The sequence below is a fragment of the Salvia splendens genome, chromosome 2 (assembly GCF_004379255.2).
Source record: "Salvia splendens isolate huo1 chromosome 2, SspV2, whole genome shotgun sequence".
Lineage (NCBI taxonomy): Eukaryota > Viridiplantae > Streptophyta > Magnoliopsida > Lamiales > Lamiaceae > Salvia > Salvia splendens.
The window spans coordinates 4,695,880-4,710,943 of NC_056033.1; the positions used below are offsets into that span (position 1 = coordinate 4,695,880).

The 15,064-nt window shown below is 34.2% G+C and overlaps 1 protein-coding gene across 2 annotated transcripts; it reads right to left on the bottom strand.

Moving 5' to 3' along the window:
- Positions 1-12,868: 12,868 nt before the first annotated feature.
- Positions 12,869-14,971, bottom strand: LOC121768571 (WAT1-related protein At3g30340-like). 2 transcript variants are annotated; one of them, XR_006043391.1, is made up of 7 exons: positions 14,785-14,971; positions 14,580-14,642; positions 14,370-14,486; positions 13,649-14,039; positions 13,409-13,560; positions 13,261-13,344; positions 12,892-13,091 (listed from the first exon to the last, which is right to left on the bottom strand). XR_006043391.1 is itself a non-coding variant. In XM_042165104.1 (6 exons), exons 1-6 carry the CDS (start codon positions 14,949-14,951, stop codon positions 12,968-12,970), a joined length of 1,014 nt encoding a protein of 337 aa, XP_042021038.1. In that variant the 5' UTR covers positions 14,952-14,971; the 3' UTR covers positions 12,869-12,967. The 2 variants fall into 2 exon arrangements, 1 of the variants encoding a protein (XP_042021038.1); XM_042165104.1 differs by lacking the exon at positions 13,261-13,344 and having other exon boundaries at positions 12,869-13,091.
- Positions 14,972-15,064: the final 93 nt, after the last annotated feature.

Genomic DNA, 15,064 nt, shown 5'->3' on the forward strand with positions numbered 1-15,064 from the left:
AGGGGGGAGTAGGACCTTCATCACCAAAGGAAAAAAGTGAATCGAAATATAAATCTAACTCACTTACCATACATGAGAACCTTCCGCCGGTGCTGTAGCTGTATAGGTCGGCTAATGGGGATTGCGCGTCGGGGTCATCATAATCGGCTTGAAATGCGAAGCCAAAGTTATGTTGTTGAGGAGGGGGATGTCTTCTGACTTGGTGGGTACTATTATACTTGGTTTCATATTCGGTGTAGAGAGCACGCAAGTTAAACTCGAAGGTTTGTTTGATAATTGACCGGTTCGGGAGGTTTATTTGAAATGTTTCTGAGGGGTCTACTCTGAATTCGTCACTGGTATCCGATTGCAATGCTTTAAGTGGACCAAGATCAATAGAACTCAAATTGTTATAATAAAAACCTAAAATCTTGGAGGTACCGGCTAATTTCCATTTTGGATCCAAGACCTTTGCAATCAAAAACACCGTTGGAATCTCACTGAAATGCTTAAGCCATTTCTCAATCATATAATATAAAGCACACATCAATTCATGTGAAGAGTAAGCATTTTTCATTGCAGTTTTAAAACCAAGTGATATATACATGCAATGCTCTAAAACACGAACAACAATGTAATAATAAACACCCGATAATTCAACAGTTACATTTTTGAAATATTTGAACAATTTAAATAAAGCCACGCTATGTTCCCAACAACTATGCGAAAGATAAAAATCATGAATGGGATAGGTTCTAAAAAAATCACATAAAGAATCTTTATGCGTCAAAGTAGAATTCAGACAATCATATGTCGAATTCCATCTATGAGACACATCCATAGTAAAATTCGTATATCTTACATTCTTTTGATGACAGTATTTCTTCCAAGCTTTGTCAATAGCTGGCTTTTGATGGATTAATCTAACATCATTTCTAATAGGACTAACATGTTTTTGCCATAATTCAAGCGCATCTTGTACACATAAATTTAAAAATGACATATGCATCTTTGATGAAAATACTTACCTCCAATAACCGGAGCACAAGCCGCAATCAAATCACCAATACTTGCAGTGTTAGCAGATGCATTATCAAAACCAACATAAAATATCTTATTGCATAATTGAAACTCATTCAAAACTTGAATAATTAAAGAAGCAATTTCGGGTCCAGTGTGTGGTGTCTCAAATTCTCTAAAACCAATTAAACGCTTGTTCAAAGTCCAATTATTGTCCACAAAGTGAACCGTAATGCCCATGTATGAATGTCGGTTAAAACAATCAGTTCATACATCTGAGCAACTGTTCACTTTGTGGCCCCAAGTTAAGTAAATAACGTGATAATTCAACTTTTTCCTTTAAACATTGTCTAACGGTAGATCGTTGAACAGTCATTCGACCTACTCTTTTGATAGCTACGTTTAAACCACTTTGCATAGTAACCTCAAATTTTTTATCATCATAAACATTAAAAGGAAAATGCTTCATTGCAACCCATCTAGTCATAACGTCAGCAAAAGTTTTTTGATCATATTTAAAAAGAGGCGTACCTGATGAACCTGAGCCACCAGGTTGGAAGTTTAGTTGGGTTTGGGTAGAGGTAGTGCCACATTCTACCGGATGCTTTGTCACCAAATGACGACGGAGGGTGCCATATCCCCCACCACTAGCAAATTTGTAGACTTTATCACAATAGTTACAATATGCATGAAACGCCTATGTCTCTTCTTGAGAGTGCGGATCATGAGGACTTGCAATCACCACCGGGACCTTCTTGTAGTGTTTAACAAAAATATCAGATTTCAAAGTTTTTGTAGTGTTAGTGGGTGGAGGGGGAGGAGGCATCTCCTCATTTCCTCCGGTGCTAGACGGAATACGAGAATGAGATCTATCATCATTGTTGTCCGAGTCCGATGATATAGACACGTCGTACTCGTCATCTTGTTTTTGGGAACTACCACTGCCCCTCCCCCCACCTTGATGCATTTCAGCGAGTAGTAAGGTCATCCTATGATCTTCTTCTATCTATAAGTATTATTTAAGTTGAAGTTATAAGTAGGAACACAAAAAAAATTTAAAACTCAATCTTATGAAAGTACGAATTGTAAAAATAATTTTTTAGAACTTACTTGCATGCGTTCATCCGCCACTCGGGAAACCTCTTCCATAACTTCTCGACGACTAGGTCGCCTTGATTTTGAGGGATCTTGGGCAATTCCTTTGCCCCGATCAACACGTCTCGGTCCACCACGAGAAGAAGACATAGTGATAAATGAAAGTAGTATGGATGGAATATGGAGTATTGAATAAATGGTAAATTAAAAACACAACAACAAATATAGTAGTAAGTAGTAACTAGTAAACAACTTCAACAATTAGAGAGAATGATGATAGAATAGAGAAATGAAGATTGAGAAGGAAATCATTGTTAACACAAGAATGGGGTTAGTAAAAAAGATGGGGAAATGGGGTATTTATAGGAGTAAAATTGGAATAAATAAAAAAAATTCAAAATTCAAATTCGGCCGGTTTACCGCCTGAACCGGCGGTTCAGTCCACGATTTCTGACGAAAACCGGTGGTTTCTGGCCTAAAACCGGTGGTTTCTGACCGGTTTTCAGGTCTATACACTGCCACCTAAGCTCTGCCACTTGAAAAAGCACCAGAACCGTCGGAAACCGGCAGTTCAAACCGGCGGTTTCTGACGAAAATCGACGGTTTACGTCAGAAACCGCCGATTTTTCTGCACACCTCGCACGCAACCCTACACCCTAGCCGGAATCTGAACCGGCCCGCTTGAACCGCCGAACCGCCGGTGCCGGTTCCGGTTCATGAACTGGCGGTTTCGAACCGCCGGTTAACCGCCTGGCCGGTTTGGTTTGTGCATGCTTAACCACTATTGCCACCCTCTTTGCCCACAGTCTCGTCCTTCGAACAATTCCACAAAAACAAACACGAAAATTCCAACTCCTCTGCAATTGAACCTCTTGTCTCCCTTCACCGCCTCCCAAGAATGTCTAATGAGCAACTCCCACAAAAAAAATTGTGGCCACTTTTATTAATAGTTCGCCACAATTGCCTTAGTGGTGTCTTAAAAGAATATGTAATTTGATCCATTGTTCACAAGGTATGCCTATTACTTCAGGATCTTGATTCCGTGGTTATTCATCATGTGCATAAGGAAAAGATTTTTGCTACTGATTATTTGTCATATTTTGCCTATACTAATAGTTTTCATAGACTTTCATATTTTAAAGTCATCGCGTGATAAATTAAGTGTTTCTTTTATTTCTTGGAGTTATACAATTGAGTTTAACCACCTTTTTCAACAACAAAAAAAATGGTGCAGTTTTCTTTTATGAACACTTCTTATAATTTCGCCCTTGTAGTACTTCTAGAATACAAAAAATGCCATTACCCCACATAACATAATATCTCTAAGACACTATTTTTCTTGAATAGGATATTTTTCTATTAATAAAATATTTATCACATATTTTAAAACTTTCTAATTTTTTAATATTGACACTTTTGATAACGAAATATTCCTATTTAGGAATCTAGAAAATAAGAAGCGGTCTTGCACGAAACTGCACCATGAAAGATTATGATGCATCGTTTTCTTCTAGTCCATTCAAAATGTGGAAATGTACGAATTGTTGTTCCACCACTCAACACTCAGTAGATATTAGATGGAAGCACTCAACTCAACACTCAGTAGATATTACTCCATCCGTCCCCTAATAGGAGTCGCTCTTTGACCTGACACGAGTTTTAAGAAATGTAGAGAAAAGTTGGTTGAAAAAGTTGGTGGAATGTGGGACCCACATTTTTATATTGGTTTTATAATAAAATGTGAGTGGAGTGAGTTAGTGGAATGTGGGGCCTACTACCATTTATGGTAAAAATGAAGAATGACTCTTAATGGGGGACGACCCAAAATGAAAATTAGCGACTCTTATTCGGGGACGGAGGGAGTATTATATTAGATGTAAGAATTTTTGTTCCACCACTCAACACTCAATAGATATTGGATGGAAGCACTCAATAGATATTACTCAATAGATATTATATTAGTGTAAGAATTTTTGTCCCACTATAATATTACTATGAATTTAAAACTGAATAGACTTTTTTCTCGATGAAGGCACCAAATGTCATTGAATGGTAAATTTTCATCTTTTTCCCATAGAATAGAATGACCACCCTCTTCCTAGCTACTTTCTAGCCAATCAATGGAGTATATCCAAATAATGAAATATGTGCATTATATTGCTCCCTCCGTCTCTAAAAAATATGTACTCTTTCCTTTTTAATTCGTTCCACAAGAATATACATTTTTTAATTTTTGAAAGTTTTTTTTCTCTAATGATGTGAGACTCATTCTCTACTAACAATACTTTATTTATTTTTTCTCCCTACCTCTCTCCTACTTCACTAATTTTATATTAAAATCCTTGCCGATCCTAAAGTGTATATTTTTTGGGGACGGAGTAAGTAGATCATGTTTCAAATGGCGACGACTTTTGGTGCAATTGGGACAATAATTATTGATCTGTAGAGTAGCTATGGGAAATTGCATCATTAATGAAAATACATTTTAATCTCGTGTTTCTATAAAGTTTGTTGGGTTTTTTCTTGAAATGCAAGCTATATACTTCATCCGTTTCATATTATTTGAGGCGTTTTTTTTAACATGAAATTTAAGAAAATTGTGTTTATGAGTTAAATAAAGTAAAAGACTAAAATCCAAATTTAGTCCTTTACATTTGCCCTAAAATGGTTTTTGGTCCCTTACATTAAGTTTATGACCTTTTAGTCCCTTACATATTGTTTTGGTACCTTTTGATCCAAACAAGGTTACAAACTTAATGTATGGGACACGAAAAGAATTTTATGAAAAATATAGGGGACCAAAATTGGACTTTAGTCCTAGATTATAATTAAGTTATTAAATTGGTCAAACATTTTGACTAGTAATTTTAACATAAAATGGTTATTTTGGATCAAAACAATATGTTTGGGATCAAAAGATACCAAAACAATATGTTAAGGACAAAAATGTCACAAACTTAATGTAAGGGCCCAAAATGAATTTTAGGGCAAATGTAAAGGACTAAAATTGGACTTTAGTCTAAAGTAAAATAAGGCCAAAAAAAGAATAAAGTAAGAGAGAGTAAAGTAAAAGAAAGAATAAAGTAAGTGTGCTTAAGTGTTTTGTTTTTAACCAAAAAGAGAAATGACTCAAATAATTTAGAACGAAGAGAGGGAGTACTATTTAGATTCAATAACACAACATATTTGAATTTGACATAAAATTAATTTGAGTTTTGTCAATATTATTAATGATAATTTCTCGGAAATTTTGCCAGGATTCGTGACAATATTAAAGTTTGAAGGAGTGAAAAAATGACGACTAAAATTGCTAATCCAATCAATTGTTTAAGTAAGACTAGACTAAGAATAGAAATTTTCTCACCTCATTATAACAAATGTTTTAAACTCCAAACAATTGATTTTGCATCAATTGGACCTCAAATTCGACTCGTTTCATTCAATTGCACGACGTATGCCAATGCCACATAAGTTTTACCCTATCAGTAATATTTTATTACTTTTGAATAAATTATCATCGAAATAAAAAATACTAAAAATGTGTGTATTTAAATTTTTAATTTTCACAATTGAATGCACCAGCTAGTTATAATATAGACTTTGCAACTTGGCATATAGCAACTTCATTTAAAATGTTCTTTTCCTTTTAGCTACTTTTCTTTATATTTTTTGTAGGCCAATTGTATCAATTAATTAGACACAATTGATTTTGAAAAAATTATACCTCTGAAATTTGAAGATAAAAGATACAGAGAAATCCATTGAAGAAGGAAAAGAAACTGCCATGGAGAAGGAAGAAACAGTCGCACAAGAGAGAATATAATGGAGAAAGGATGAGAAATTTATTACTCCTAATTACATTTTTTAAAGTGTTGAGTACAAATTACAATACATTACCTCATATAGGCTGAGGATTAAAGCTAAACTAACTAATAAAATTCTTAACAATACATTTTGATTTTTCAATTTTAACACATTATTTTGTGGTGCGGGAAAGTTGACGTGTCTCGTCCGATTGAGCGATGTATGCTACATAAGTTTTACCCTATTTTTTTTTTATTCAGAAGGAAATAATATTATCATTGCAATAATAATAGAAACGTGTATGGTTAAAATTTTGAATTTCATATCAACATGGGTTTGCAACTTTGCATATAACAACTTCATTTAAAATGTTTATTTCCTTGATGATTTCTTTTTTGGGGTCCATTTGTATCAATTAGCGTGTACAGTTTCATGATTTGGTACAAACCTATGTGGTCGCGATAGCATATAACATTATCAGTTTGTTTAGCCATTTCACATTTAGACATTTCTTATAGGCAAATAATTTCAGAAAAAGAATGAGAGAAAATGCAGGAGGACATATGGTAAAGTAAGAGAGATATAATATTATTTTTTTGTTAAAAAATGTAATGTTTTATTTATAACAAGACCACCTGAAAAGGAATATGCCTCACTTATAATGGGACGGATGAAGTATTTATTATTCCCTTTGTCCCTTAGAAATAGAAATTCTTTCCTTTTTAGTTCGTCCCCTATAAATAGAAACTTTCCTTATTAGAAAATTTATTCCATCTGAGTCTCATTTTCCACTAAAACACTTTTCTTTCTATTTTTTTATTTTACTAATTTTCTATTAAAATTCGTGTATTTTAAATATTTCTAATTTTAGGGGAGGGAAAGAGTATATAAAATTAACTATAAAGTAAAACGACATAGAATGACATGTCCAGTAATATTGTGTCAATTATTATGTCTAGAGAAGATGAGAATGACAAATGATACATGCAAAACGCAAGGACGTGTAAGGGAACCACAAATCCATATAACAAGGCTATCATAGGCATAGTGCACCTAACTTAATGAAATGATTCTCCGCCATCCGATCATTTTAATCGGTAGTCACATTGAAATGATTCACCACCGTCCGATCATCTCAATCGGTAAACTCATTGTTCACCAGTTAAACACATTTGTTTAACAAATATAAAAATAAATATAAAAACAAATATTTCCTCCGTTCCGAAGTAGTAGAATCATTTTTCCATTTTAGACGTTTTATAGTTCATTTTAGGCGTTTTATAGTAGTAGAGTCATTTTCTATATTTGATTGTTAGTAAAAGGTACACATTTTCTCACTCTTACTTACCATCTCTCTTATTTTATTCTCTTTATTTTTCCTATTTTCTATTTTATTACTCCATCCATCCCACTAAAGATGTCCACATTCTTGAATGACACGGATTTGGTGCAGAAACATACGGAGAATGACTGAACTGGTAGATCTACTCAAACTTATAGAGAACTCAAGAGTATAAAACTCAAAGTAATTTTAATATTCAAATTCTGTCTTTTAAGTTCAACAATAAAGCCTTTATATAGGCAAAGGGAAATCCTAAACTTATGGAAAATAAAACTTAAAGGAAAATAGCTAAAAGGAAAATAAGCAAAAAATGAAAACCTAATTTGTAAAAGGAAAAGCAATTAGTAATATTTTTCCATCTACTAATTCTACTAACTAGGAAATAAATAAAACCAAAAATATAAATTGCTTAGTCTCCAAATCTTATCTTCCAATACTGCATCATACTCCCCTTCTTAAAAAAGACTCATCCCCATCCCCGAGTCTACTTTGTCTCCATCATCAAATTTCACATACACCAACAATCTTGGCACTCCAAACACCTACTCAATGGTTTTAAAAAAAATTGAGCCTCAAAGACGAGTAGGCAAGATCACTAGAGTCCAGCCTAATACCCACTGCCTACTCAATGGTTTTAAAAAATATTGAGCCTCACAGGCAAGTAGGCAAGATCACTAGAGTCCAGCCTAAGCTAGAGCAATTGCACAAAAATTACGAATATTACTTCGCAAAGTTGTTTGGGATGGCCAAAGCATATGAGGCAAAAGCAGCTAACTCACTTTGGTTTGTTTCACCAAAAATCCCACCTAATAGAGTCGATCGCTTTAGTTTTCTTAACCAAGTATGTGCCGAATCACCAAAATCCTCACAAACATGGGAGCCATTAGAACTGTAAAGTGATTTCTCTGTAATCTCATCAGCATATCCTCGTCGTGTACGGGCTTATCATACACCGGCATGGACAATATATCCTCGTCGTATGCGGGTTTATCATACACCAACATTAACAATATATCCTCGTCGTATACGGGCTTATCATGCATCGACAATATATCCTTGTTATTATTCTTCGGTGGTTCGGGGAGCTCATAGAATATACTCCCTCTGTCCCATAAAAATATGGGCATTGGATATGGCACGGAAATTAAGACAAAATTGGTAAAGTAAGAGAGATGAGGAGAACAGTATGGTAAAGTAAGAGATGGAAGGAGAATGGTAGTTAAAGTAGTGTTAATGGATAGTGGGACCTATATTATATAATTGAAATAACTTTTCAAAAATAGAATGCACATATTTTTGTGGGACGGACGAAAATGAAAAGTACACATATTTTTGTGGGACGGATGGAGTATCATTGTCATATACAGGCGTATCACACACCGGCATCGAAAATATATTGCTATTACTATTCTTCGACGGTTCATCCGCATCAGATGATGTGAAGACGTCGCTGAATGATTGATCGTCCATCGAACGACGCACCGGCACTTAGACCTCATCTGCTTGGATTTCCCCCGACACTCATCCAGTCGATTCAATCGTCGTTGTAGGTCTCGAACCTGTTGGTGCAGATCACTGTTCTCGATGTCGTGCTGGAGGTCGCGCAGATCACACTGTCGTGCAGCGTCTTCGTTTGGGAGATCTCCACGTCCCCCACTACGACCACCGTTATGAGCATCGCCACGTCTGCCGCTATATCTGCGTTCAGCCATTGATAATCAACCTGGATCGTGATACCAAATGGTGCAGAAACATACGGAGAATGACTGAACTAGTAGATAGAGAACTCAAACTTATTGAGAACTTAAGAGTATAAAACTCAAAGTAAATTTTAATATTCAAAGTCTGTCTTTTAAGTTCAACAATGAAGCATTTATAGGCAAAGGAAAATCCTAAACTTATGGAAAAAAAAACTTAAGGGAAAATAACTAAAAAGAAATTAAGAAAAAAAGGAAAACGTAATTTGTAGAAGGAAAAACAATTAATATTTTTCCATCTACTAATTTGTAGGAAATAAATAAAACCCAAAATATAACTTGCTTAGTCTCTCAGTCTTTTCTTCCAATACTGCATTATATTTTTGGTGGGATTAGTAGAGAGAAAATAGTAATTGAATATTTTAACGAGGAGAAAGGGGAGAAATATTTATTTCTATAATAAAAAGTGGACATCTTGAATGAGACAAACTTATAAAAAGGAAAGGTGGACATCTTGAGTTGGACGGATGTAGTATATTTTTATTGAATACATTACACACATATTTCTTAATCTCCATGTAAAAAAAATATCTCCACTACTATGGAACAGATGAAGTATCATGGCAACAAATAGCAACACTAAACTCAATCCTATTTTAGTGTAAATGTCACATTAAATATGATTTTACTTCAATCATTTACATTAAACTCAAACTTAAAATAACATTCTCTATATTATGCCTTTTTTACTCATAAAATTTGAGAAAGTTTTTAGTTTTGGTTTAGTGTAAATTTAAAGATATGTATTTTTTACTAAAAAACCAAAAATAAGATTGGTTTTTGGTATTATTGGAGCTAATTACTTTTCCATTTTAGATTTTAGTGTATAATTGAAGATAATCTTACTTTGGGAGATGAATGTTAAAAGTTGAGAAAATTCTAATTGATACTGATTAAGTTTGATTAGAGACAACTAAACAACATTAATCATGCACCATTAATAGTTGGATGCAATAAAATGTTCAAAAAAAGCCGTTGTGTGTGACTTATTATTGAAAGAGTGATGCTAAATGGCCATAATGTGGCCGGCCATAAAAAGTTAATTTAGTCCATTTACATGTATAAAAAAATTAGAATTACCTATATAAACTTATATGTGTGTGAATGGACTTGTGAGTTGATACTTATCTTTGAATTCCATTACGTAAAACACATTAATATCACGAATTACTGTATACGTTGAGCAACAATCAAGAAATGACAGTAGTAATAAGTTGAGCAAAAACTACGAAAGAGCAACACTAACATGTTGAGCAACATATAATGAAGATGATATAAAAGTAAAATCAAGTAGTATTAAACCAAAAATTTGAAAAAAAAATAAATTTTTTAATTATTTAATTAATTTATGGCTGACCATAATGTGGCCGCATAGCATTATTCTTATTGAAAAGGGTTACGGAAAACAATTTATAATGAAAATTTCATTGATCATCAATTACATCATTCAAAGATCTATCAGTGGCTTTTTATATTTAAGCTTTTGCTTTAGCTCGATAATATCAACGAGATACAGATGAAGAATAACATCCCTTTTCTATTTATATGAAAAATGAGATCAAAAGATAGTGTGATCTTTTAGGTATGATCGAGTTCTAATTAATTTTCCATATTTTTCATTAAGAGTTTTCTGATATTTTTATCGATTCGTTAGCATGATTGTAGATTTAGTTTAATTTATTTCATTTTGTCGATGTGTGGTGTTTTAATCTGAGGTTCTATCGGAAATTTAGATTTAGTTTATCAAATGAAACTACATTTCACTTTTTCAAATTCTAGATTTATTTTTATTTTCTAATTTTTCGATGAGTGTTTACAGTTTTTATATTAGACGATTAGATTTTCATCAACATGTATGAGCTAATTTTAATGAATATATATTTTATAATTTTCTGCTTTTAGTGCATAATTACTAGTTATTACTATTACTTAATTAAGTTCCTTAACTTCTTTTATAAATTCAAGTTTAAAAACCGTGTTTATATGGTCGGACGAATTAAATTAGTTCGGGACAGTTGAATCGGCATCCTCACTGTTTTAAATTTAATTTCGAATAGATTTACTTTGACTGCTGAATTCAAAATTACAGAATTCAAACAGTTTTACTTTGATCGATGACTTCGAAATTACAGATAATTAGTCAAGTAAACAACACAATTAGAAAAGAGAGAGATTATTCTATTATTATTGTCAAATTTCTCAAGAACGTCTCTCCTAATATCTTTGACGACCGTAATTGCATAGAGTTCGAGTCACTAATTAATAATATCTTTGACCTCCGTAATATACGTGGGGTATACTTACCATTTATGATAAAAATGAAATGTGGCTTTTATTTGGAATGGATTGAAATGGCAAAATGTAATATTTAATGTGGGACAAAAAGGTAGTATTAAAATTGTAAGTGGCAATATTTTAAAGCAAGAAACTAATAAATATATCCATTTAGCTTTCGATGATACCTGGTGTTACCTTGTAATGGTATGCCGTATATAATAAATCCAGATAAATAAACAAGGAAAATACGTAGTAACTTTTAACTTTCAAGTCATATGTGACTAAAATCCAATTTTAAAAGCTATTGTTCATAGATTTCCAACTATACATTTGAATTTGGATTGAGTTATTGTTGATGAAAATTAGATTATGATTTATTCTTTAAGGGCGGCTCAACACGAAGGAGAAATTATTCAGATTTGAGAATTTCCTGAGATTGGAGATGACCTATGTATATCATTTCACAAAGAGGAATCGAAGACTGCTAATCGTGTCATTTTCGAATGTAGATGTTCTAATATGTTATGTTATTTCTGATGTGGCTGCTGGAATTTATCTCTTTGTTTATTCAAAGAGTCAGTCTTATGTTTTCTCGGCTGGATGGACGCTTCTTTCATAAAATTTGATAAAAAAAAAAACTTTTGAGCTCCCTCTTATATATAACAACATGTCTATATGGTGACTTAAGAACAAATTTCTTTTGAGAAGATTATCCCAAATTGTGAGGTCGAGAAGAAGAGGCTTTTGTTATGGAGATTAGGTTCGAGGGTTAAAGGGTGGAGTCCAGAGTTTTCTTTTGTACAAGGACAAATGTACGAGGAGTTGATAAAGATTAAAAGATGAACTAATAACAAACATAGGACCAAGTAAAAAAAAAAACATAGGACCAAGTGCACATTCAAAGACTACTAAAGAGGTTACCTTTTATTGCCTTCATTTGTTGTTTAGTGGTCTTCTTATAATTAGTCTTGTTTGCTTTGTGATTTGGGCTTTGGATAAGGGTCTGTGTGCTTTCTTTCTCTTTTGATCTTGGGTGAGCACTAGGTTTTGTTCGGTGAACTTGACTAGATTGTGTTCTTAGTGTGGTGGTTTTGTTGGACTTTTGCAAATTAATTTTTGGTTTGAGCTTCTAATTTGTATATAAAAAAAGTTAATGTATAACTAAATTTATTTTTATCACACCAAATATTATTAAGTCAATAAAAATATTTTTAAAAAAGTAGTATTAAATATAAAAAAGTCTTAAATACTTACAAAAAAATATATTAGAGGGCAATGGGCCCCAAGCTTTAGAATGACGAAAACTACAAAAAGGCAAACATTGAAAACAACTATAGGCCAATACATGATTTGCTTTGGGCCAAGCTAAGGCCCAACAATAATTCATTCATGGCAGAGTACGTGTTTTTTCTTTCCTTTGTTACTTTTAATATTAAAACCTTCAACGTTTCTATTGGTATATTGAATGATCTTATACAATTTATAACTTAATTGCATTGAATATTTATTTTCTCGTTTTAGCATTATAATGAAGAACTTTTTGCTGTACATAGTTCTAAATCTAATTTCGTGTCGTGCATATTACACAGTACAATTGATATAACATTTACTCCTATATTATTTTCCAGATAAACTTATCATTAACATATGTCAAATAGTTGAAAATACAACCTAAATTGTGAAATAAATGTGACTAATTGGCAATTTCTTGGTGATGTGGTTCATCTACTGTTTTAGGAAGAGCTTCTCGAACATCTTTGCTTTTCCCCCACAGCAGAACATACATTCCCACGACTACCACAATCGATCCCAAAACGCTGTTCAAAAATCATTGCACAATTTGATCAATTGAATTATACAATAAGTCCAAATGCAATCAGAAATGTTGGGTGAAATTTCTAGCTCTATCACTCCACATGCAACAAAAATGAACAACGAATCCACAATTTCTTATTTTTCTCTCAAAAGCCAATCACAATTTCTTACTTTTTTTTCTCTCTCCGTGCAACTGTAATTGGTTGGCACACCACGTAACAATATGTCCAAAACTACTAATTTTTCTCTTGAAATCTGGCAAATCTACTCAAGTGAGTAAATAATAAATTGACGAAAAAAACACGAAGATCAAAATTACCTCCCAAGGTAAATCTCTTCACGCAGCACCAAAACATCCAAAACGGCCGCGAAAACCTGAATCAAAGGGCTAAACGCGGCGGTAAAAACCGGGCCACGCCGCTTCACACACCAAGACATCACCACATAACATAGCCCTGATCCCACAATTCCCTAACGCAACAACACAATATACCAAATTAAGTAAATAAAAATTAATTGAATTAACATAAATATCAAACTCAATATGATCAACACTCACACTAAACAAAACAGTAAGAGTGTCTAGCCCCCCTCGAACAATCCACTTGGAAAAATCCCTCTCCGTGATCAAGCACAGCAACGCGGACTGGAACGAGCTGAACGATGACATGATCAACGTGCTCGAGTAACGATGCGGGAAGTACTGCCCGATCCTCGACTGCATAAGGAACCACGACGACCAAGCCACACTTCCCACACCAAGAAATGCTGCACCCAGGCCGAACTTCTTTGCCCTAACAACCCGGGGATCGCCCACCACACCGTGTTGGGGGTTGATGATGATTGGCTCGCCCTTGTAGAGCGAGAGCAACAATGCTCCCAGGACGCAGACCACCGTGCCCGCCACCTTAGCCTTGCCACTGCTCCTCTTTATGTCGACCCTCTCCATCCTGCACGACATTGAAAAAAGAACACGATGTCAGGGCCGGTCTGGTCTAGGGGGAGCTCCAGCCCCCTTCAACAATTTGTGCAATTCATTTCCCATCGGAACATTCTAATATAGTCCAATTCAATTGTCTAAACATGACTATAGAATTAAGTGATCTACTCCACTAACAAAATATAAATGCAAGAAACCGAACAATTCTCCCTATCGTTATCACTTGGAAGACGATGATCAACTCTACTATATATGTACGTATTCATCGATGACATGAATACACGTACGATTCCATCGTATCGTTCGTATTGGCGATCATTTGAATGAAGCAGAGATTTACCTGAGTGGCAATGCAAGTAGAAATGTGACAACTGGAACTATGTTTATGAAAGCACAAGTGAATGTTGCTGATGTGTAATCTAGCCCCACCAAGAAGAGATATTGAGTGAGTGTCAACCTACATTTCCATAAATGATTTGATTCAGGCAAACTAGTATATTGCTAGTAATAAATAAATTGAAAAAAAAAATCCCAAAATCATCTTAATTACCCTAACAAAGCGCAGAGAAATATTTGACAAATCATACTCGCAGTCAGCTTGGTCCAGCTACTCCTGCAACATTAATCACCGAAAACGAGGGTCAGGCACGGTCTCATTTATTGAAGCGCACTTCTTCACACGTGAAACAGAGACAAGCCCTCTCATTCACGTATCAAGTACACTTCAAATGTACCTAATCTTCGTAAAATCTAACCTTTCACGGAAGAAGGCGAAGGGGATCAAGAAGACGGTGGCGACGGATTGCCGGTACAGGACGATGATGACGTGGCCCAGGCCTCCGTTCATGGCCTTCTTGAGCAGTATGTTGACGACAGACAAGCTCAGCTCCACGCTCACCATCGCACACACATCCTTCCACATTTTCAGCCACTCAAAAACGACGTCACATCGACCACCATTTATAGTGCTGTGTGAAAGAACAATTACCACATTTTTTATTCAAATATTTTATTTTGGAATTTTAATTTACTCAA